General features: G+C 47.4%; 1 protein-coding gene across 5 annotated transcripts in view; it reads right to left on the bottom strand.

The window, feature by feature from the left end:
- Positions 1-21,821, bottom strand: part of MYO18B (myosin XVIIIB) — a 248,737-nt gene that overhangs the window by 37,362 nt on the left and 189,554 nt on the right. For 4 of the 5 annotated variants that reach the window (XM_075898877.2, XM_075898879.2, XM_075898880.2 and 1 more), the window contains 3 exons: positions 11,454-11,587; positions 8,034-8,075; positions 6,836-6,988 (listed from right to left, as the gene is read on the bottom strand). In XM_075898877.2, the coding sequence (XP_075754992.2) occupies positions 6,836-6,988; positions 8,034-8,075; positions 11,454-11,587 (329 nt within the window). Of the gene's footprint in view, positions 1-6,835; positions 6,989-7,323; positions 7,879-8,033; positions 8,076-11,453; positions 11,588-21,821 lie in introns of those variants that run through there. The other variant, XM_075898881.2, reaches the window with a different exon arrangement.

Here is a 21,821-nt window from a genome sequence, read left to right as displayed (position 1 = left end):
GGTTGTGGAATCTCCATCACTGGAGATATTTAAGAGCAACTTGGGTAGACATCTGCCAGGGATGATTTAGATTGTGCATGGTCACAGGGGATTGAACTTGAAGACCTCTGGACCAGGGCTCCCTCTGTGCTGTGAGGCAGCACAGCTTCACGGGTGATTAATCAGCCCCGAGTAGTCAGTGAGCTCTGTGCACGGAGCTCTGAACCTCTGACTGGGCAGGGCTGATGAATCACATGTGAAACTGAACTGCTGCGCAGTTTAGAGGGAACACTGCTCTCGAGGTCCCTTCCAGTTCTAGTGTTCTTTGGTTCTATCTAGGTTGTAAAGTCACTGTCTGTCTGAAGATCCCAAAGGTACGACGGAGGAACTTCCTTAGGCAGAGTAGCATTTCCTCATATCAGGAATCTCTCTGGCTTCCACGGAGCTATTCTTGGGAGTAAATTCTTTTCTGCAAGTAAAGACAGCACACATGGCCTCTGTGCTGTTGTTTTATATGTGCTTTATGTTCCAGCCTTTTCCTGGGGCTAATTTCTAGTCTCTCACAGCGGTGAGCCAAGCTGTGCCTTGTCTTTTAAGTATCTAGCTGTCTCGCTGCTTATACATGCCATGGCCCAACTTGTTTACAGCTTGTTTACATTTTTCTTAAAAATTAACATGTCATACATTTATACACTTTCATATACAATGTTCCCTGAATGGTAAATATGTGAGTGTGCGGCACCCAAATCCACAGATAGATTGCATTATCTCTTTAAATCATCTCTAGAGAATACGTCAAGTCATATTATCTGGCTTGAAGTGGGGTTTTGAAGTAGCGGCTTTCATCTAACACTCCACTGATCCTGGTTTGGAACTGACTGCCTTCCTTGAGTTGATGTTTGACCTTAAATACCATGCTTTCCCACTGAGCTTCCTTCTCCACATGTTGCAAAAACCATAGCCTGAAACATTTTCACAGTCTCTGGACCAATGATTCTATAGTCCCTGACTTGATTAGGAGGTCACTTTTCTACAGAAATTTTAAATAATACATTAAAATTAATGACAACACGATGTTAACCTCACAATTATGCCCCACCATATAACTTTCCTGTTTCTACTTCAAATGGCAGCTACCTTAAATGATGGTGTGATCTGTCAAACTATGACCTATTCATAAAGTGAATACTTGTCAAGACATTCTTCATAATCTTTGGTACTGTTTTGCCATTGTGTGATAACACCCCCTTTTTAAGGCTCATCTGTAATAACATCTACAGGTGTCTCCTCAGTTCCCCTCCACATACCTGAAAATTAGACAATATTGGGGGGAGGAGAGGGCGACAGGTGCATGGTGAAGGCTGTTTGAGAAGCTTAGCAGACTAAAATAGTTCATTAGTTGGTGCGTTATGCAAACATGCATGTTGAACAAACTATGAAATTGTGTTTATTTTAATGAGACAGCAAGTATTGAAAATGCAATGAAGTATTTTTGCCAGATAAGCCACTTTGATGAAACCATCAGCGATATTTGCAAACTGATTGCTATTTAACCCACTACTATTTTAAAAATACACTAGCTTGAAAGAAAGTAAATGTGAAATCAGTAGATGTTACCACCTGTGACGATTGGGACGGAGTCGAAAGGCAATCCTGGGGACCAGCAATCATTGGTCTGTTTATTACTGAGCAACAGTCAGCGTACAATAAGCCACCTGCAGCAGTTACGTTAGGTTCTCACTTGGGTCTGCAGTTGCTTTTGCATTCAGATTAGAATCACATCTACTGCAGGTTTGCCCTCCACTGTCCATATCAAATGGGTGATGATGCCTCTGGCTGAGATCCTGGCACACTGTACAGGAACAGGTCTGGCTGACAGCCCTTGCGACATAGGCTGAAGCAGTCATGAGATGGAAGGAATTGCTCATTCCCTCTTTCCTCCCCATTCAATGGTGGGAACAGGCATGTGACCAGGAGACCTCACTCTGACCTTAAAAGTCTCTATCTTCCACCAACAAGAGGGGTTTTGATGGAATCATAGAGACAATAAGTGCATGTACCCTGGCACATAATTCAGTGTGTCATTTTGCTCGGCCTAGATGGGCAAGTTTGCTCAGGCCTCCAGTGGCAGCTAGAGCTTTTGGCAAAGCACCAGACTGCTAAAGGGCAAACGCAAGTCACTGGCAACACAGCACTCGTCTGAATAGCAAACACAGACCTGAACTACTCTCCTACTCCACTTTACTTCGCAGATGTGGCTATAGCACCATCCCCGCAGCCTTCAACAAACAACAAGCTCTTTCTGAAGCCAATGGCTACTGCACACTTCCTGACAGAAGCAGAATGTTAGACCTGAGGCAGCCCTTCAGAGGACTGCAGATCGTGATGGTGACACCAAAATATCAGCATTTGGACCAGATGTTTTCAGTGAGCTCCAAGAACTTTGAGCTCTGTTGAACTTCAGTGGCATGATTGTTGGAGGCAATAGCCACTTCTTAAGAATAGGCAGCTGGCAACCCAAGAGACTCCTGACCACGGCTGCTCATATGAATCCAGGGCCGAGGTTCATCACAGAAGCTCAGGAAAAACATCATGCTTCTCACTCAAAGTTTGCAACAAGTGTGATCACAGCCTCTCTCTCACCCTAGCTCTTACATTGATCACAGCCTCTCTCTCACCCTAGCTCTTACATTGATCACAGCCTCTCTCTCACCCTAGCTCTTACATTGATCACAGCCTCTCTCTCACCCTAGCTCTTACATTGTTCACCAAACTTCATATGAGACAACCGACAGCTTACCACTATTTGTGAGACCTAGTAGCCCAATGAAATGGATCCTTACTAGATCCAGACACAAAACCATGCATTTACTATTTGTTCTTCGCTGTTGCTGAGTAGGACTTTTCAACTTTTTTGATCTTACTCAAAGTCTGTCTTGTTGTTGTTTGTTTAGCAAAAGCACTGGGATGCTGTTATGGATATTGCTTCTGGAGCTGCATTGCCTGCTGTAATATTAAGGCTCCCTGTGGTGTAGATTTACCTTTTAGCTACAGAAAACAGCTGTGTGTCATTTTGGACAGCTGATTCATCCCACGTCTTCTATTCAGAGGCTTCCCCGCACTCCCATCCAGACCTAACAATCCACACTGAGAACAGAGCGGTACTTTGGACTTTCAGTTCTCCCTCCTATATTTTCTTGGATGGCTCATTCTGGCTGTACATGTGGGAACAATATTTTGCACAGACAGAAGAAGAGCACTAGTCTGAGCTTGGCAACCCCCCTCCTCATTACCATCCAGCAAAGCATCCCTGGTCTGTGACACTGAGAGATGTCCATCTGGCCTACCTTATCCTGTCAAACAGAGACATTTCAATGGCAGCTGCCAGATCTGGTTTCTATTGCCGGCTTCATTCTGCTGCAAATTGACAGAGTATCCCAAATGAAAGGGCTTGGAATAAGCATGCCCTACACTGCAAATGCTGTCAGCCAGCCACTGAACTGCTTCAAGAGTAGAAGAATGAGCTTGTGGTTAAACAGTTGCCTGGGACTCAAGAGAGCTGGAGACTTTGTCTACACTTGTTGGCTGTGTCTACATTGGCACCCTTTTCCATAAAAGGGATGCTAATGAGACACTTCAGAATTGCAAATGCCGCGGGGGATTTAAATATCCCCCGCGGCATTCGCATGAATATGGCTGCCGCTTTTTTCCGGCTCAGGGTTTTGCCGGAGAAAAGCGCCAGTCTAGATGGGATCTTGCGGAAAATAAGCCCTTTTCCGGAAGATCCCTTATCTTGAAAGTAGGAATAAGGGATCTTCCAGAAAAGGGCTTATTTTCTGCAAGATCCCGTCTAGACTGGCGCTTTTTTCCGGTAAAACCCCGAGCCGGAAAAAAGCGGCAGCCATGTTCATGCAAATGCCATGGGGGATATTTAAATCCCCCGTGGAATTTGCAATTCCGAAGTGTCTCATTAGCATCCCTTTTACGGAAAAGGGTGCCAGTGTAGACACAGCCGCTAAGTTTAGACCCCAGCAGTGGGAGCACTTCAACACCAGTGTAATCAGAGCTGCAAAGCTAGGAGAGAGCTCTCCCAGCACTCTTCGTTTACAATGGTGCCGTATAGCACTGTAACTCTCTGCATGCAGGGGTGGGAACAGGGTTCACGCCCCTGAGCGAGAAAGGTACAGTGCAGTAAAGTGGCAGCGTAGAAAAGCCCGAGCTCCCCATCTGTAAAATGGAGACAATAATGCTTCCCTTCCCAGCATGCCAGTGACATTCTTAGGTACGAGGTGAAATACACCATGGAAGAAGTCTAAATTTAAAAAGTTCAAGCTTGGTTTGTGCTGTAGGTCCCAAATCCTGGTTTCCTTTCAGTGGGATTGATCAATAGTATCGTGACATGCTTGGTGACCAAATATAGCCTCTCTGAATCTCTCTCCTCTCTCTCTTACACACACACACACACACACACACACACACACACACACACACACACACACACACACACACACACACACACTTCCTTCCTTCCATCTTCCATGGAGTCAGGATTTCACTTCATGATTCCATTGCTTCCTTGAAGGACAGCAGCCACACAGTTCTTGTAGATAAACTGGAGAACATCAAGGTGTGGGTCTGTTACAGCATCCAATACAACCATTGCAAAATCCTCTCATGTATCATGTTAGACCATAGTCTTCCAACTCATTCTGTAAACGCTATTGTATCATGCTACGGCAGCCATCAAGTGCAAGGGGAGCAGATATTCTGAAAAATTACAGAGGTTCTTAACCAGGATACAAGTACCTATGGGGGTATACAGAGGTCTTTCAAGGAGTACATGAACTCATATAGATATTTCTCTAGTTTTACAACAAGCTATATAAAAAGCACTAGAAACATCAGTACAAACAAAAATTTCAATAAAGACAATGACTGGTTTATACTGCTCTATATACTAAACTCTGAATTGTAAGTAAAATATTTATATTCCAAATTATTTCTTTTACAGTGATATTCAGGTTCCACCTCTCTAATCCAGCACCCTTGGCACCTGAGGGTGCCAAACCAGAGAATTTGCCAGACCACAGGAGGTCAATATTGTCTAGCAGTATTATCAACACTCCCACTGCTTGCTGGGCTCTTAGAAGACATGTAGGGGTAAATTAGAGCTTAACAACAGCACAGAACACTGAAAGCTAGAACTGCTGGCTATAAACAAACTTTATGGGACTGCAGGAAAGCTGGCCACACCCATGATAAATAGACATCTGGCTAACTAAAATCATGCCAGACCACGGATGTTGTTGGACCAGAGTGTGCCAGATTAAGGAGTTTCAACCTGAAGTTAAAATAAGAAAGTCAACAATTTTTCAGGAATATTGTGAAACAACACTTTTGTATTTTATGTCTGATTGTATACGTTTTTAAGTGAGATGAAACTTAGGGGGAAAAAGACAAATCAGTTTCCTCAAAGAGGTACGGTGGCCTGGAAAGGTTGGGAGCCACTGGTTATAACATGATACTGCAGTAATGAAGAGTATGAAAGATGAAGACGTGACAGATGTGATAAAGGTTGTGTGAAATGAGGAACTCTGAATGGTATTCTTAAGATTTTCCAAACTTTTTGTGACTCAGAATTCTGGATGTTGATCCTAACAGAAAATCCAACCCTTTTTAACATTCACCAGGCACTTGCTCTTATCTAGTTGAATGCAGTCTCTTTTATTTAAAAGGGCAATGAACAATTGTCAGAAATAAACACCAGATAGTAACTTATTTTGCAACTTAATGCCATTGCTTTGGAGGTCTGCTCAAGTGAAGGATACTGGTGTGGAAGAATTGGTGTTGGCTAGCAACATGTTTTTGCATTGTACCTGCTTCTTTTATCATTCTAACTGGGCAAGCTGCAGAAGTGTGACTTTACACAGGAAATACTCTACCTTTCAAATACGAGTAGCCTGGTAGCACCTTGTCTTGTTGCACCCTGACAAGGTTTCCAACTGGATACTACTGCAGTTCTTGCAGGTTCTAGGAAAGGGACGTTCTCCTGATTCTATGCCTGGTACCTCTCTGGTACCTTGACAATGAGGGTATGTCTAGACTTCATCCCTCTGTCAGCAGAGACATGCAGATTAGGCAGGTTGACATTGCAAATGAGGCAGGGATTTAAATATCCCATGCCTAATTTGCATAAAAATGTCCACTGTGTATTGCCAACTCAGCACTTTGTTGGCAAAAAGCAGCAGTCTAGAAGGGGATCAGTCAAGAAAGAAAGCCTTTTTTGACAGATCCAGTAAACATCCTTGCAGGAAGCATACCCTTAGGGTGTGTCTAGACTACATGCCTCCTTCGACGGAGGCATGTAGATTAGCCAGATCGGAAGAGGGAAATGAAGCCGCGATTAAAATAATCGCGGCTTCATTTAAATTTAAATGGCTGCCCTGATCTGCCGATCAGCTGTTTGTCGGCAGATCGGGGGAGTCTGGACGCGATGCCCCGACAAAGAAGCCTTTCTTCATCGACACAGGTAAGCCTCGTGAAACCAGGTTTACCTGTGTCGATGAAGAAAGGCTTCTTTGTCGGGGCATCGCGTCCAGACTCCCCCGATCTGCCGACAAACAGCTGATCGGCAGATCGGGGCAGCCATTTAAATTTAAATGAAGCCGCGATTATTTTAATCGCGGCTTCATTTCCCTCTTCCGATCTCGCTAATCTACATGCCTCCGTCGAAGGAGGCATGTAGTCTAGACACACCCTTAGTGTTCAAAGTATCTACAGACAACTCGGCCTGCATCACACCCCGTCTGTTACCACTGACATGTTTTGGTCTAAGACAGTTCTGGGCATCTCTTACCTCAGGCTGCAGCTGCCTGTGGACTGCTTAGAGAGACTCCCAGCAACACTGGAAACTGAAGGTGATGACCATCCCAGTGAAGATCCCAGCCAGGATTTGAGGCTTTCTTCTGGCTCCAGACTCAGAGTGGAGCCTAAGCTAGACTGGTTGTCCCTGCAAGTATAACACAGCAGCATTTCACTCTGGCATGCCTTCCTTCCCCAAAGACTGCAAGGGGATCTAAGGAACACTGGAAAATGGACTATTTGAAAATGTTCTCCTGCCTGGGCTCTCTCTCCTGACTTTGCAAGGCTCCGGGACTGGAAACAACCCTATCCCCAGTCTCTCACAGATTGTAGAATTTGTGCTGCAATCTCATGTCAAACCAAGCCATGCACATGAAAAATGAAGTGAGGGAAAGATGTCTAAAACCTACATGGGTTCTCTCAGGGTGGTAGTTTGTGGTGGCTTTTGTTTGATCTGTATTGGTCCCTTCATCCCTAATCTTTTAAAAAAAATCCTCCAGATGAGAGAAACTGTTCCGGCCTTCTAAAGCGGTAGCATAGACTGGCTCAGAGTCTCCTTTCAGCACATATGAAACAAACTTTTCCAGGCAATCTGATGTTTGTGCAATTGCCACTTCAGCTGTCTGTTCCCACTTTGGCTGGTGAAAACACTCTGTAACCCAGATTGCTTGTGTGCAAACAGAATCATCATCTTATTCACTGCATGTTCAGTTCAAGGATGATGGCTTCAGTCAGAAAACACATTTGAATTAGTCCTCCAGATCTGCATTAGAAGTGGGTTCAAACCTCCCAAAAGGGTTTCCCACTATGCCACGGGTTTGGTCCCCAACATTGGTGTCCCCTGCTGACAGGTTGATTCCCTTTAAGAAAGTCAATTCCTTTGAAAGTACAGGCCAGTTTAATTTTCTCAAATATGACCAGGCAAATAAAAATAAAGTAAGGCCATCTGTCTTGGGTTAATAGGCAGAATATCTGGGGAAGCGTAGAATATCAGTCTAGCTGCAGTGTATTGCAAAGGCAATCCATCTGACATTCCATCTGAAAATAATCAAAGTGCATTTAATAAGAGCACGAGCACATTCTCACCAGGTATTGACATATCCTTGCCAAATGAGATTTTGACAACTCTGAGTCAATATCACAAAAAGATTTCAAAAGCTTTTACCCACTAGCAGGTCTTCATGTTCACTTACATATCTCCTCTTGAATAGGCAGATTCCCGGGCTGTCTGGACACTGTAATGAAGGAACAAAAGATCACTGTAATAGGCGATGGATTTGTACTGAATCACAAGCATCAGCTTTTCTTTGAGGAGATCAAAAAAACATTGCAGATTCATTGTAACACAACTTGCTCATCCACCTTTTGGGGGCAAGGAGCAGCAGAGCTAACAAGGCCTCTTCCTACCTGTCCAAAGTATTTCCTGAACACCAATCCCACCACAGAAGAAAGGCACATGCACACCCACAGACACACACCGATGCTACTGTTGTGCACACGGGGTATATGTGTGTGTGGTATATTTGATGTGCGCCAGTCAAAGAGCCCACTGCTGCTAATGTATGATGTGCAAGTCGAATAGCTAACAATCCTGTAATATGCTCAAACACTTTGCCCAGGTTTGTGGGCTGACAAAAGGGACTAATGCGATGAGAACTATTGTTATGCCTGTTGGGAGCCACAATGCTATCTGCTGTTCTGCATCAGAGCATGTTGATTTTCCTAGGATCTACATATTGCAATATGTGAGGGGCGTGATGTTACTGCCACGCCTGTGTGCACTGCAGTTCACTCCGCTGAAGTCAGAGGTAAAACACAGGCATTCATCATTTGTAAATCAGAGCCCCTGCAACATGCAAAAGGCTAATTTGTCACAGATCTGGTGTTTCATTCCCAAACATTCAATGAATAGCTGAGTAGAAAACCTGAATTTATTAATTTAAGTTAGTAACAGGTTGCGTCTGTTTCAGGATCCACTGGTTACAAGTTCCAAACTGCAGGGAAATACGAAAATTGAAACCATGGACCAATGCTGTGGCAACTTAGAGACTAACAAATACATTAAATCATGAGTTTTTGTGATTAAAACACACTCGATGAAGTGGGTTTTGCCCACAAAAGCTCATGATCTAATATATTTTGGTTAGTTTCTAAGGTGCCACAGGACTGCTTGTTGTTTTTAAAGTTACAGACTAATAATGTGTCTACCTCACTAAGACTTGAAACCGTGGATGCAGAGGAAGCATCATTAGACATTATGCTATGGTAACTCGGGAGGGGTAAATAACTGTAAAGAGGACAAAACCTCATTTCTCTCAGCCCAGCAACCTGGAAAGTCCCTGCTGAGATATACTTCTCCATCAGGAATAAAGTATCTATTGTCTTTGAAAGCAGCTTTGATTAAAAAGGGCATTTATGAGCTTTTGGGTTTCACCCTTTCCTAATAATTGGGGAAAGATTTTTATGTATCTACTCCTTCTCTCTGTGTGTCATAATGCCACCATAGCAATGAGGGAAAGGAGAGGACAGCTGTCATCAAAAAGGAGCTAATAAAAAATGGGGAACAGAAATTGAATGAAAATGTTTTCTTGTCCATTTTCAAACATTTCTAACTGGTTCTACTGTAAAAACTGGTTTTCTCTCCCTACTCAACCTTAATTTTGAAGGCAAATAAAGGTCATGCCTATTTTTTTAATCAATAACTTCAACTTATTGAGCATCTAGTTGTCAGAAATTGATAACTAGATGCTCTGTGAAAACATCCTTCTCTGATATGAGCATCTATGGCTAGTGCAATCCAATGCATGCCCCTTTAAGACTGAGCCCTTCCAGATGACTTCCTCTTACAAAAAGAGAGGCGCTTGGTAATCACTACAGGGAGAGTGGGGAAGGGACAGATTTATTTTCAGGAAGAACATCCTATTAGATCTGCTGCAGGAGCAATAGCCATATCTGGAGGTTGTCTGGGAAAGAGATACTCCAAAGCAGTCAAGAAGACTAAAAAGTGGTTAGAAAGACTTCCAGCACTGGACTGATTTTACCGTTAGAGAAAAAATATTTAAGAGCTGTGTGAAGATCAGTAACAGAAAGGAAGCTTCAGACTGTATTTGACTCTGTGAAGGCTGCAGAGGCAAAGAATGACTTTAGATGAACAAGAACAGGTCTCAAACACAGATCTGGGAAGAACAGGTAGGTAATTACCACTGGAGAGACACGAGAGCATCATGGGTTTTGAGGGAAATTCCACTGATTTGGAGATCATTCAGTGGTTTGTTTTGTTGAGCACAGACTGCAATGCTGGAATTATTCTGCCTTTTAATTTGAAGGAGAATGTTATATTTAAATGTATCCAAGGACAGCCTTTCTCAAGGCCCTTTGTCAATGTTTTGCGGTGGCAAATTTGACTTGCACTGGGCTCATTTGGCCCAGCAGTCTGAAAGCACAAAAGGTCACAAACACTTCTCTGCAGGAAGGAAGCGTGAAATGTGCTGGAGAATAAAGATTTCAATTCCAACTGGCACTTCTGAGCCTCCTGCCGGGAACATGCGTTTTCCCGAAAAGTGAGACCATTTTGTGACACTGGCAGTAAAACTATTATTGCATCTAAGAATGGAAATGTTTCTCCCGGTGGTTTTAATAGCTGATTAACAATCGGGAGGAGAGCTTTGAAAATTAAGCATATCATTTTAACTCTCCAATGCTAACATTTTTTATTATCAAATTCAAACCCCTTCAGCACTGGCCTGAGTCTGCTTCAGTTGTGATACTATAAATGGATGTTACCCACCAACCCAACTAGCTCTTTTGGAAAAGTCTGAAGGACAAATACACAATTAGGGCCTGGTTTTCCCATTGTCCCTTCACTTTGGATAGCCATTTCCACAAGTGCTAAAACACTGCCATGCTGTGCTAAGCACAGAGGACTCCACTTTTACCCTGGTTCAAATGACTACACAAGGTGAAAAGCCATACAGCAGAAAGCTTTCCTGTTCTGAAAAAAAACAAAACAAAACAAAACACCACAGCTAGATTTCTGACACCAAACACAAGGGGATTAGAATCTCCTCCCTGAAGGAAAGACTGCATCTGGTGGAAAATGGAATTTTTGGAACAATTTTTTAAACATGCAGAATTTTGCATAATAGGTGACACTCATAAACTATGCTGAATGGGGACAAGGGCACCAATAGCCTCTGCAGGCAAAGTGGAGAGGGCTAGGCTTCACACGCCCAAAAGAGGCGGGGCATCAGGCAGATGGGGTGGAGCCCTCAGGACACCTGGAGCACATCATTCCAGCCCCCAGGTAGTCCTGAGAGCCACTGGAGTATGCGGTACACCCTCTCCCCTTAGCAGCAGTGAGAACCAGGAGCCCTGGGCCCCTTTAAACTCTCTGGCCCCGGGGCAACTTCCCCTTCCCCTCCCCACATCGGCGGATCTGAATGGGATGATGTACATGAAGGTAGAAGATGAACCAATGACCTATTTCAGTCACACGTAGAGGCATCAGGGCTACATGGTCCCGGGTGTATCAGCATTCAGTTTAGAATGCTTCCCCCAGGGATAAACCTGGCCTTCTTGGTTTTGTCTTGTGGCTTTGGGTTTTGTCTAAATACCTCTCTGTATCACTTCCATCGCTGGACTGCACTTCTTCAAGGGCGACCTGCAGATCTGCAATGCGTCGAATCGAGGTTTCCAGGTCTGCTTGTAAGGTCTGCCTCACTGCAGACAACTCCTCTACTTGCTTTTCCTAGAAAAACATATGCCGCCATTAGCTCTTATTCGGGAAAGCTATCGACACTCAGCCCAGGGTCTAAACAGCACCAGAGATGGCTAACAAACCATTCATAGAAATGATATATTTTCTTATAGAATATCTTTACTATTATTTTTCGAGTAGAACCTACAAGTTTCAAACAAAATAACGGCCCACTGTGCAAAGTCATATGCAAACACTGGATAAGAGACCATCACTGCTTAGAAATAGCTTACTGCCTGAACAGAAAAGATAAACCAGATAAAAGGTGGAAGAAAAGGAGGACTAGTATCCTACCGGTGGGAAACTGAGGAGGGAGTGGATAGTTGACTTCCTCTAGGTCATCCAGGAAGTCTGTAGAAAATCTGGGGACTATACTCCAACCTGGTGGGTCTCGGGCTTTTAAACATCAGACTCTTTTAACTCCCATCAAGAGCTGTGGTGTTATGGCAGAGGCTAAAACAAACCCACAAATCCTGTGAGGAGAGCCCCAAATTCCTGAACATTTCCTTCTGTTTGGAATGCTAACAGCATGTCCTAGTAGGGCTACATGCTCTGATGACTTTTGATCTTGGGTTTAGGCCTCATGTTCTTTTCTGATTTTGCTGAAACAGCCTTTAGAGCTGTGTTAACCTACCCTATTTCTAGCTTCAAAAATAAAATGAAACAAATGCAGGATCTTTTCTCCTTTCTGAGTGAAGTTGGCAATTGTTCCAGCGCACTCTGTAAGGCAGTGCTAACTAGCTTTGGCCAGCAGGCAGATTCCATTCTTAGGGTGCCTTCCTATCTCTTCAGCTTTTGATTCATGGGATTTGTTTCCATCACAGTCCTTTAAGATGTCTTTTTCTCTGGAGAAAGGGGTAAACAGTGAGGTGGCAAAATTTGCAGGTGATACTGAATGCTCAAGATAGTTAAGACCAAAGCAGACTGTGAAGAGCTTAAAAAAGATCTCACCAAACTAACTGATTGGGCAACAAAATAGCAAATGAAATTTAATGTTGATATAAAGTAATGCACATTGGAAAAAATAATCCCAACTATGCATACAATATGATGGGGATTAATTTAGCTACAACTACTCAAAAGAGAAATCTTGGAGTCATTGTGAAGAGTTCTCTGAAAACTTCCACGTGTGCAGCAGCAGTCGAAGGAAACAGAATGTTAGGAATCATTTAAAAAGGGACAGAGAATAAGACAGGGAATACTTATTGTCTCTGTATAAATCCATGGTATGCCCACATCTGGAATACTGTGTATAGATGTGGTTGCCTCATCTCAAAAATAATATATTGGCACTGGAAAAGGTTCAGAGAAGGGCAACAAAAATGATTAGGGGTTTGGAACGGCTGCCATATAAAGAGAGATTAAAAAGACTTGGACTTTTCAGCTTAGAAAAGAGGAGACCATGAGGGGATATGATAGAGGTCTAAAAAATCATGTCTGATGTGGGAAAAGTGAACAAGGAAAAGTTATTTACTTGTTCTCATAACATAAGAACTAGAGGACACCAAATGAAATTAATAGGCAGCAGGTTTAAAACAAACAAAAGGAAGCAGCACATAGTCAACCTGTGGAACTCCTTGCCAGAGGACATTATGAAGGCTAGGATTTTAACAGGATTCAAAAAAGAGCTAGATAAGTTCATGGAGGTTAAGTACATCAATGGCTATTAGCCAGTATAGGTAGGAATGGTGTCCCTAGCCTCTGTTTATTTGGAAATGGATGACAGGAGAGGGATCATGTGATGATTACTTGTTGTGTTCACTCCCTCTGGGGCATCTGGCATTGGCTACTGTTGGCTGACAGTATACTAGGCTAGATAGACCTTTGGTCTGATCCAGTATGACCATTCTTATGTTCTCTCAGGTTGTAAGAACTGAACTGGATGAGCTATTCAACAGCCAAATGACATCAAAAGCTAAGTATGAGACACAGCCCACTAAATTAGCCTCATTAGTGCTGGCACTACTATTGACAGGTTTTTTTTTTCTCCCTCTCTCCTTTCTCTTTCTGTTATAAATGTGGAGGTTTCCCCTTTTTTCTCCGCTCTTTTTTTCCACTCATCTGAAGAAGTGGGTTTTGCTCACAAAAGCTCATGATGTTGTATATATATGCATATTTGTTAGTCTCTAAGGCGCTGCAGGACTACTTGTTGTTTTTATAAAGTGAGGGTATGTCTACACTGCCACCCTAGTTCGAACTAGGGAGGCTAATGTAGGCAATTGAAGTTGCAAATGAAGCCTGGGATTTAAATATCCCGGGCTTCATTTGCATCTTGCCGGGTGCCGCCATTTTAAATCCCCGTTAGTGCAGACTCTGTGCCCGCAGCTACACGCAGCATGGAGTAGGTAGTTCAAATTAGGCTTTCTAATTCGAACTACCGTTCCACCTCATTCCACGAGGAGTAATGGTAGCTCGAATTAGAAAGCCTAATTCGAACTACCTACTCCGTGCCGCGTGTAGCCGCAGGCACGGAGTCCGCACTAACGGGGATTTAGAAATGGCGGCGCCCGGCAAGATGCAAATGAAGCCTGGGATATTTAAATCCCGGGCTTCATTTGCAACTTCGATTGCCTACATTAGCCTCCCTAGTTCGAACTAGGGTGGCAGTGTAGACATACCCTTACAGACTAACACAGCTCCCCCACTGAGAGTTTTAAGATTCAGCTAAATTGGGCTTTATGCGAGCAGGATGTGAGGGAGGAGGCAGCTCATTCATAAAACTAATCTGGGAACAGACCTGCAGAGAGTACGGGGGTAAAAGGACATTTTTGTATATTTCTGGGTTGCTTATCCTCTTACATAATATGGTACAAACTGCTTAAAGACAAAGCTCTTTTTTGAAATGCCGCCAGATTGTAAAAAAACTAAGACACTCAATTTAAATCACTGGGAGGGAGGGGGAGGAGAGTGTCACAATCTTGGATTCTATTGTTCACCAACAGCATCAGCAACAATGATTTTTCCCATCATAATTGCCATAATGGTTGTGTGAGCTGGAGCTACTCACAAGGGGATTTCACTCTTTTACCACTCACAGGTTTAACTTTATAGTTTTAATTTGCTTTTGAGTCTTTTCAGATTCCAGCTAGAAGGGCTTTCTTCAGCCCGCTTTCCCAACTCATCACACGACAGAGACAAAGTGCGCGAGCTGCGAATTTCACTTGATTGAAGGTGCCAGCTGTAAAATTGCCATCTCTGTGGTGACAAGGTGAGAGATGATTTGTAGTGCAGGCAGCGACAGGCCTTAGTGCAAGAGCCAGCCGCCTGTCAGAGTAAATAATGAAAGCTTGGGTATCACAGAGTGAGCGGCCCTTGGGGGAATAGCATTTCAGTTCATAAAAACATGCAAAGAAATATCCGAGTTTGGACTGCACACAATCACAGTTGCTCCTGGGGATGCTCCAATACTTGGAGAGACTTTAACATCACCCAGATCTTTCTCAAATGTAGTTTTTCCAGGTCTTTTATTTCCCTTTATTGGGAGAAATGTAAGTGGACATCTGACTAGTTTCCTTCATGGAACTCCCCAACCTAGGAGTTAGAGTAGAAAAGAACATAGCAGGTCATTCTGTTCATCTTTTGCCTGTGCAGGTTAACGTGGTACAAAAAGTGCCCTGTGACATGGCTTTTGCTCCTCTTTTGTGGAAGTGGGGGCCACACAGTAGCAGACAAGACACAGCTGAGGTGGGAGATGCAGCCAAATGAAAAAAAGCAAAGTAGACTGGATACACAGGCAGCAACGTGTTAAATCTCCTGGGGAGAAAATGCAGAGCTTTGGCCAACACATCTGTTATCAGCCATTTGTAAATTTAAAAACAACAGTAAAACAACCTATTGATAAAAAAGCAAGCTTCAGATATACTGATAATAACCCTAATTAAAATAATCCCTCAGCTCCGGGAAGATGTGTCTCAATTAAATAGAGTTCACTGGCTGCATTCTGGTTTTGCTGTATTCTATTATTTTCCTGGTGTACTGATGGGGAAATGCACTCCCCTCCACACGACAGGATAGATTCGCTTCTCAGTAGCTGGGAATTCAGCTGCTTTCTTGCTCAATTTGGTGAAAACAAAAGGCCTCAGAGTCTTCTATTGAGGTGAAATATTAACAAATAACATAATCTTGGCAGCTTGCATTGTGAGGATGCTCCCTCCCCTTTGGGCAGCTGCTGTGTACATCAGCTTGTTTTACATTGTGTTTGCATGTTGTTATGAGCATCTGTAACATTTTAAGGCTGCTATTTTCAATGCTGCTTCTAAGAGATCTAAGTTCCCATTAAAAGTAACGCTAAGGGGGCATCCAGAAAAAGAGACCATCAAGTGAAATTCAGATGTATATCAAGGCCAGGCCAAGACTACTGCATAAGTCCCGGAACCTTAGAGAGAGACTGAACCTTGGATTGGTCTGGAAGATGGGGCGTCTCCTTCTAGGAGCCCTGGGACAAAATTTTCACCCCATGGCACAGTCTCCCCTGCTCAGCTTGCTCTCTGGGATGGGTTGAGAAAGTTGTGACATCCCTTTGTGGGGGACGGCTTACATTCCTCCACACAACTGGCTGGCTCTGCTGGTTGGCACACAGGACGGCAGAACCAGGGCTCCACCCTTCCTTACCTCATCTGTTCCCCTGCGGGGAGTCTGATGTTCAAGCTCTTCTCTCTCCCAGCCATTGCTGAGCTGCATACAAAGTCAATCAGTTCTATGCCCCCTTGGTCCCCAGCAAGGCTATGTTGGACCAGGACACAATCTTGCCAGAGGGGTGAAGTAGTACTTAAGTGCTGGCTCTCTGCATGGGGCTGAAATTGAGTTCTTCCTCTGACATCTTAGGCCTGTATGCCCTGGTGTTTCCATTCCAGGGCTGAGTTTTAAAAGACTCTGGGCCTCATCCTGCATGGTGCTGAATGTCCTTCACTCCTAGAGACTTCAGTGGGATGTGGAGGGGTCTGCAGCTTGCCCAACCTTGCTCTGAGGGCAGTTGAAAAAGGTCACATTTACTGTTGGAGAAACCCAGAGAGGCCAATACTATTCACCTTCCAGGCAGCAGTTGTGCAAGGAGGAATTCATGCTGAGAGCCAGTGACCAAAGGCACCAGAGACACACAGAATTAACAATCTATTTGTAGGAGGTATGGGGGTTAATTCTGGATCGTACCAAGCAGGTGGCTGGATATGGTATGCTGCTGCCTTACAATGCCAGCCATAATCTTGAGGTTCTTTCACAGCTTCTGGTCAGAGTGGTTACTTAATAGTAGAAAACAGAGATTTCTAATGAAAGCTGGTAGCAGTGCTTAACTATACCATTGTCCCTAAAACAGACGTGTCTACAGCCAAAAGCTGTCCAGTTATTGTTGTTATAAGAAGCACTGGAAGTGTTCCAATACTGCAAAAAGAGTCACGCAAATTTATTTTTGCTCTTCATTAACCTTCAAGTAATTCACTTGTGCAAATCCACGTGTAAAATAAATTTTAAGTCTGAATAAATACTCCAGCCTTCCCTAAAAGTTCTCTGAATTAAACATTCACTTATATAAATATGCAGCAGGAACAGTTGGGGAACACAAACAATGCTACATGATTTATGGACCCTGTCACTTGGCATGAATAGAAAATATTCAGTATTTGCTGAAGAATTAACAAAGGAATTTGAGAATTTCATGAACAGTCTGTAGGCAATTTGTAAACGGGGGGAAAAAAAGAAGGACTTTGTCAAGTAAATGATTTGCTCAGCTTGAACAGAATCAAAGAAGTGTAAACAGAATGTCTGCTGTGTACGGATTGAGCAAAGGTTATTTTATCCCAGATGATTCACGAACCCTTACACTGGGACAGTTGAATTTGTAAATAAACCATGTAAAAAGAGACATAATTGATTGAGGAAGGTTTCAGAGACTGATACCTTTCCATCCTACAAGGTAGTAAGTTGCTAATGTATCCCATGTTGTGCGTACACTGAGACCCTAATCTTTCATTGAAGCCAATAGCAAATCTCCCATTATCTTCAGTCATGCAGGATAAAGACCTTTGCTTTCAGACACAAGCTATAATGAAAGCAGACAGCCAAATGCTGAACACTGCACTTGGTGAGTCTCTAGTTTTAAAGCTTTTTTTTTCTCGTGACCCCGCTGAAGAAAATTGTTGATGCCGCGACCCAATGTAATTTGACTGGAGTGTGGGCTCCTGGGTGGGGCTGAGGATGGGAGCTTTCGGGTGCAGTAGGGGGCTCTGGCTTTGGGGGTGGGGGGCGGGGCAGGGGAGGAGGGGCTTTTCTTGAGCAGCTCCCAGTCAGCAGTGCAGCGGGAGGGCTAAGGCAGCTTCCTGCCTCTCCTGACACCCAGACTATGCTGCCCCCAGAAGTAGCCAGCAGCAGGTTCCCACCCAATGGGAGTGCAGGGTTAGTGCTTAGGGCAGGGGCAATGCCCTGAGTCCTGTGAGTTCTACACACATACACACACACACCTAGGAGCCGGGCCTGTTGCCAGCACTTCTGAGGTACAGCTCAGTGTGCAGTGCCAGGACAGGCAGGGAGCTGCCTTAGTTCCCCCACTGGTCACCTGATCTCCCTGCAGCAACAAGCCCCAGTGCCCAACATTTCGCTGCCCAGTGATGGGTCGCAACCTGTCATTTGAAAACCACTGGTTCAATGCACACTCTTTCCTCCAGCTGCATCCTGGGAGCTTCATGCACAGAGCATGGTGGTGATATACTCTGGATGGATGAGAGGTCTGCAGAGTGCATCTGAGAATGGTCCAGAGTTTAGCACATCAAAGCTCAACATTTATCACATCCTTTCTCTCTCCAGACCATGTGAATAGAGTTAAATACATTCTAAGGGTATGTCTACACTAGAAAGTTAGTTCGAACTAACGGACGTTAGTTCGAACTAACTTTCCTATGCGCTACACTAGCGCTCCGTTAGTTCGAACTTAATTCGAACTAACGGAGCGCTTAGTTCGAACTAGGTAAACCTCATTTTACGAGGACTAACGCCTAGTTCGAACTAGCTAGTTCGAACTAAGGGCTGTGTAGCCCTTTAGTTCGAACTAGTGGGAGGCTAAGGCTTCCCAGGTTTCCCTGGTGGCCACTCTGGCCAACACCAGGGAAACTCTATTGCCCCCCTCCCGGCCCCGGAGCCCTTAAAGGGCCACGGGCTGGCTACTCACTTTGTGCCAGTTGCAAGGCTGCCAGCACCCGTGCCTGCACAGCCTGCACCTGCCACAGGATGAGCCAGCCATCCGAGGGCTCCCAGCCCTCCACTGCTCCCCACGACCAGCCTGGCGGCTCCCGGGAGCCTGCCCGGGGGCGCAAAAGGCGGGCGCCCGCCTGGTCAAGTGCGGAGATCGTGGACCTCATCGAGGTTTGGGGGGAAGCCTCAAATGTCCACGATCTCCGCACTAGCCACCGGAACGCGGCCGTCTATGGACGCATGGCTGCCAGCCTGGCCGCCAGGGGCCACCAGCGCAGCCGGGAGCAGGTGCGCTGCAAGATTAAAGACTTGCGGCAGTCCTACTCCCGGGCCTGCCTGCCAGGGGCTGACCCGGAGGCCTGCCCCCACTTCCATGCCCTGGACCGCATCCTGGGGCCTCATGCCGTCCCTGCCCCCCGGGACGTGATTGACCCCGGGGCAGAGGGACCGCTCCTGGACACCGAGGAGGAGGAAGAGGGCTCTGAGAGCCAGGAGCCTGCCGCCAGCCTTCCCAGGACCCGGGACCCCCGAGGCACGCCACAGAGCCGCTCGCCTGCATCATCAGAGGCCGGGGAGGCATCCACCTGTGAGTACCCTCGTGTTCCCCTTATGTGTACGGGGGGCTGGGGCGAGAGGGAGCCCCGGGACCGTGCGCCTGGGCCTTGCCCACTACGGAGCAGCAGCTGGGGATCCTGCAGGGGCCCTGGCCTTGCAGAGGGGAGCTGGGTTTCACACACCTGGGCCCCTGGGGTAATTGACCGCTGGTCTTCTTGCACCACAGCTGCAGCACCGGGGACTGCAGGGCGCACCACACCGCCTGCAGCAGCCGCCCGCGCCCGGGCAAGCAGGACAGCCAGGAACCAGGAGGACTACCAGAGGCGGCACCTCCGGTTCCTGGACCGACAGCTCCGTCTCCAGGACCACTGGGTCCAGGAGGACCTCAGGCTGCGCCAGAGGAGTCTGGAGGCCCTGGAGGAGCAGGGCCGTGCCCTGCGAGGCCACCTCCAGAGCCTGCTGGACCGCTTTCCATTTCCTCCTCCCCCTGCTCCCCCTCTTGCTCCCCCTCTTGCTCCCCCTGCTCCCCCTCTTGCTCCCCCTCTTGCTCCCCCTGCTCCCCCTCTTGCTCCCCCTCTTGCTCCCCCTCTTGCTCCCCCTGCTCCCCCTGCTCCTCCTGCTCCTCCTGCTTCCGCTCCTGCTTCCGCTCCTGCTTCCTCCACACCCCCTGTCCTCTCTGCCCCCCCCTCCACAACCATTCCCCACCGACGCCCCCGGACCCGCAGTGTGGCGAGACGGGAGAGGCACCCAGACTCCCACCCCTGAGCTTTCCTTTCCCTTCCTCCCTTCCCCCCCCTCCCCTTCCAGCTCCCTCGTCCCAGGTTTCCCCCTCCCTTCTCCCACCTTCATTCCTCCCTCCCCCACCCCAGTTCTGTGAAATAAACAGACGTTTTTGTTGGAAAAACAGGTGTCTTTATTTGACAGTAGGTAGGGAGGGGAAAGGGGAAGGGGGGGGTAGGGTGGAAGAAGGCCCCGGTGGGGCATGCAGGGAGAGGTCAGTCCTCCTCCTCCTCCACCTGGAAGCTCTCCCGCAGGGCTTCCCGGATCCGGATGGCCCCCCGCTGGGCTTCCCGGACGGCGGCGGTGCGGGGCTGACCGTAGTGTCCAGCCATGCGGTCAGCCTCAGCCATCCAGGCTGGCAAGAAAGCCTCCCCCTTCCGCTCACACAAATTGTGGAGCACACAACATGCCGCCACCACGGGAGGGATGTTGTGCTCAGCCAGGTCCAGACGGGTGAGGAGGCATCGAAAGCGGGCTTTCAGTCGCCCGAAGGCCCCCTCCACCACGATGCGGGCCCTGCTCAGCCTGTTATTGAAGGCCTGGCGGGAGGGATTGAGGTGTCCCGTGTAGGGCTTCATGAGCCAGGGCTGCAGTGGGTAGGCGGCATCCCCCACCAGGCAGACGGGCATGTCCACGTCCCCGACCCTGATGTGGCGGTCGGGGAAGAAGGTCCCGTCCTGCAGCCGCTGGCACACGGAGGAGTTCCGGTACACCCGGGCGTCGTGTGCTTTGCCGGACCAGCCCACATTTATGTCCGTCAACTGTCCCCGGTGGTCACACACGGCCTGCAGGATGACGGAGAAGTACCCCTTGCGGTTCACGTACCGGGACGCCTGGTGTTCCGGGGCACGGATGGGGATGTGCGTCCCGTCGATGGCCCCCCCGCAGTTGGGGAAGCCGAGGGCGCCGAATCCCCGGATGACGGCATCCGGGTTGGCGAGGCGGACCACCCTGCGGAGCAGCACCCGGTTGATGGCCTTGACCACCTGCGGAGAGAGACACAGCAAAGCGTCAATCAGTGGGGCGCCCGGGTGGCTGGGAGCGTGCGTGCCCTGGCAGTGCCCCGCGCCCCACTCCCGGAAGCAACCCCCCTGGCGGCGTGTAGTACGGCCGGGACAGCCCGACCCCTCCGGTGCGGGGCGCCTTCGCCTCCTCCCGCCCCCCCCTTTGTCCCTGGGGCGGCCCATCCCCTCCTCGCAGCCCCCCTCCCCCCCGGCTCGGTGGCCGACGAGCGCCGTACCTGCATGAGCACTGCTCCGACAGTGGATCTCCCCACGCCGAACTGGTTCCCGACGGATCGGTAGCTGTCCGGCGTGGAGAGCTTCCAGAGGGCGATGGCCACCCGCTTCTGGAGGGGGATGGCGGGCCTCATGCGAGTGTCCCTTCTTTGCAGGGCAGGGGCGAGCCACTCGCAGAGCTCCAGGAAGGTGTCCCTCCTCATCCTAAAGTTCTGGGTCCACTGTCGGTCGTCCCAGCGCTCCAGGACGATGCGGTCCCACCAGTCGCTGCTGGTGTCCAGACGCCAGATGCGGCGGGGCACGCCGGTGCCGGGGCGCCGCCGCGGCTCCTCCACGGCCCCCAGGGCGGCCAGGCGGAGAGGCAGGGGGCTGACGTTCCCCAGGTGGTGCCAGGCAGCCTCGAGCCATTGCTGGCAGGCTTGCAGCAGCAAGTCCAGAACGTGCACCAGAAGGTGCAGGGCGAGCCGTGGCTC

This window comes from Pelodiscus sinensis, chromosome Z, assembly GCF_052426305.1.
Source record: "Pelodiscus sinensis isolate ZL-2025 chromosome Z, ASM5242630v1, whole genome shotgun sequence".
Lineage (NCBI taxonomy): Eukaryota > Metazoa > Chordata > Testudines > Trionychidae > Pelodiscus > Pelodiscus sinensis.
The sequence above is the reverse complement of the archived record's forward strand: the minus strand, read 5'-3'. Positions and strand labels throughout refer to the sequence as shown.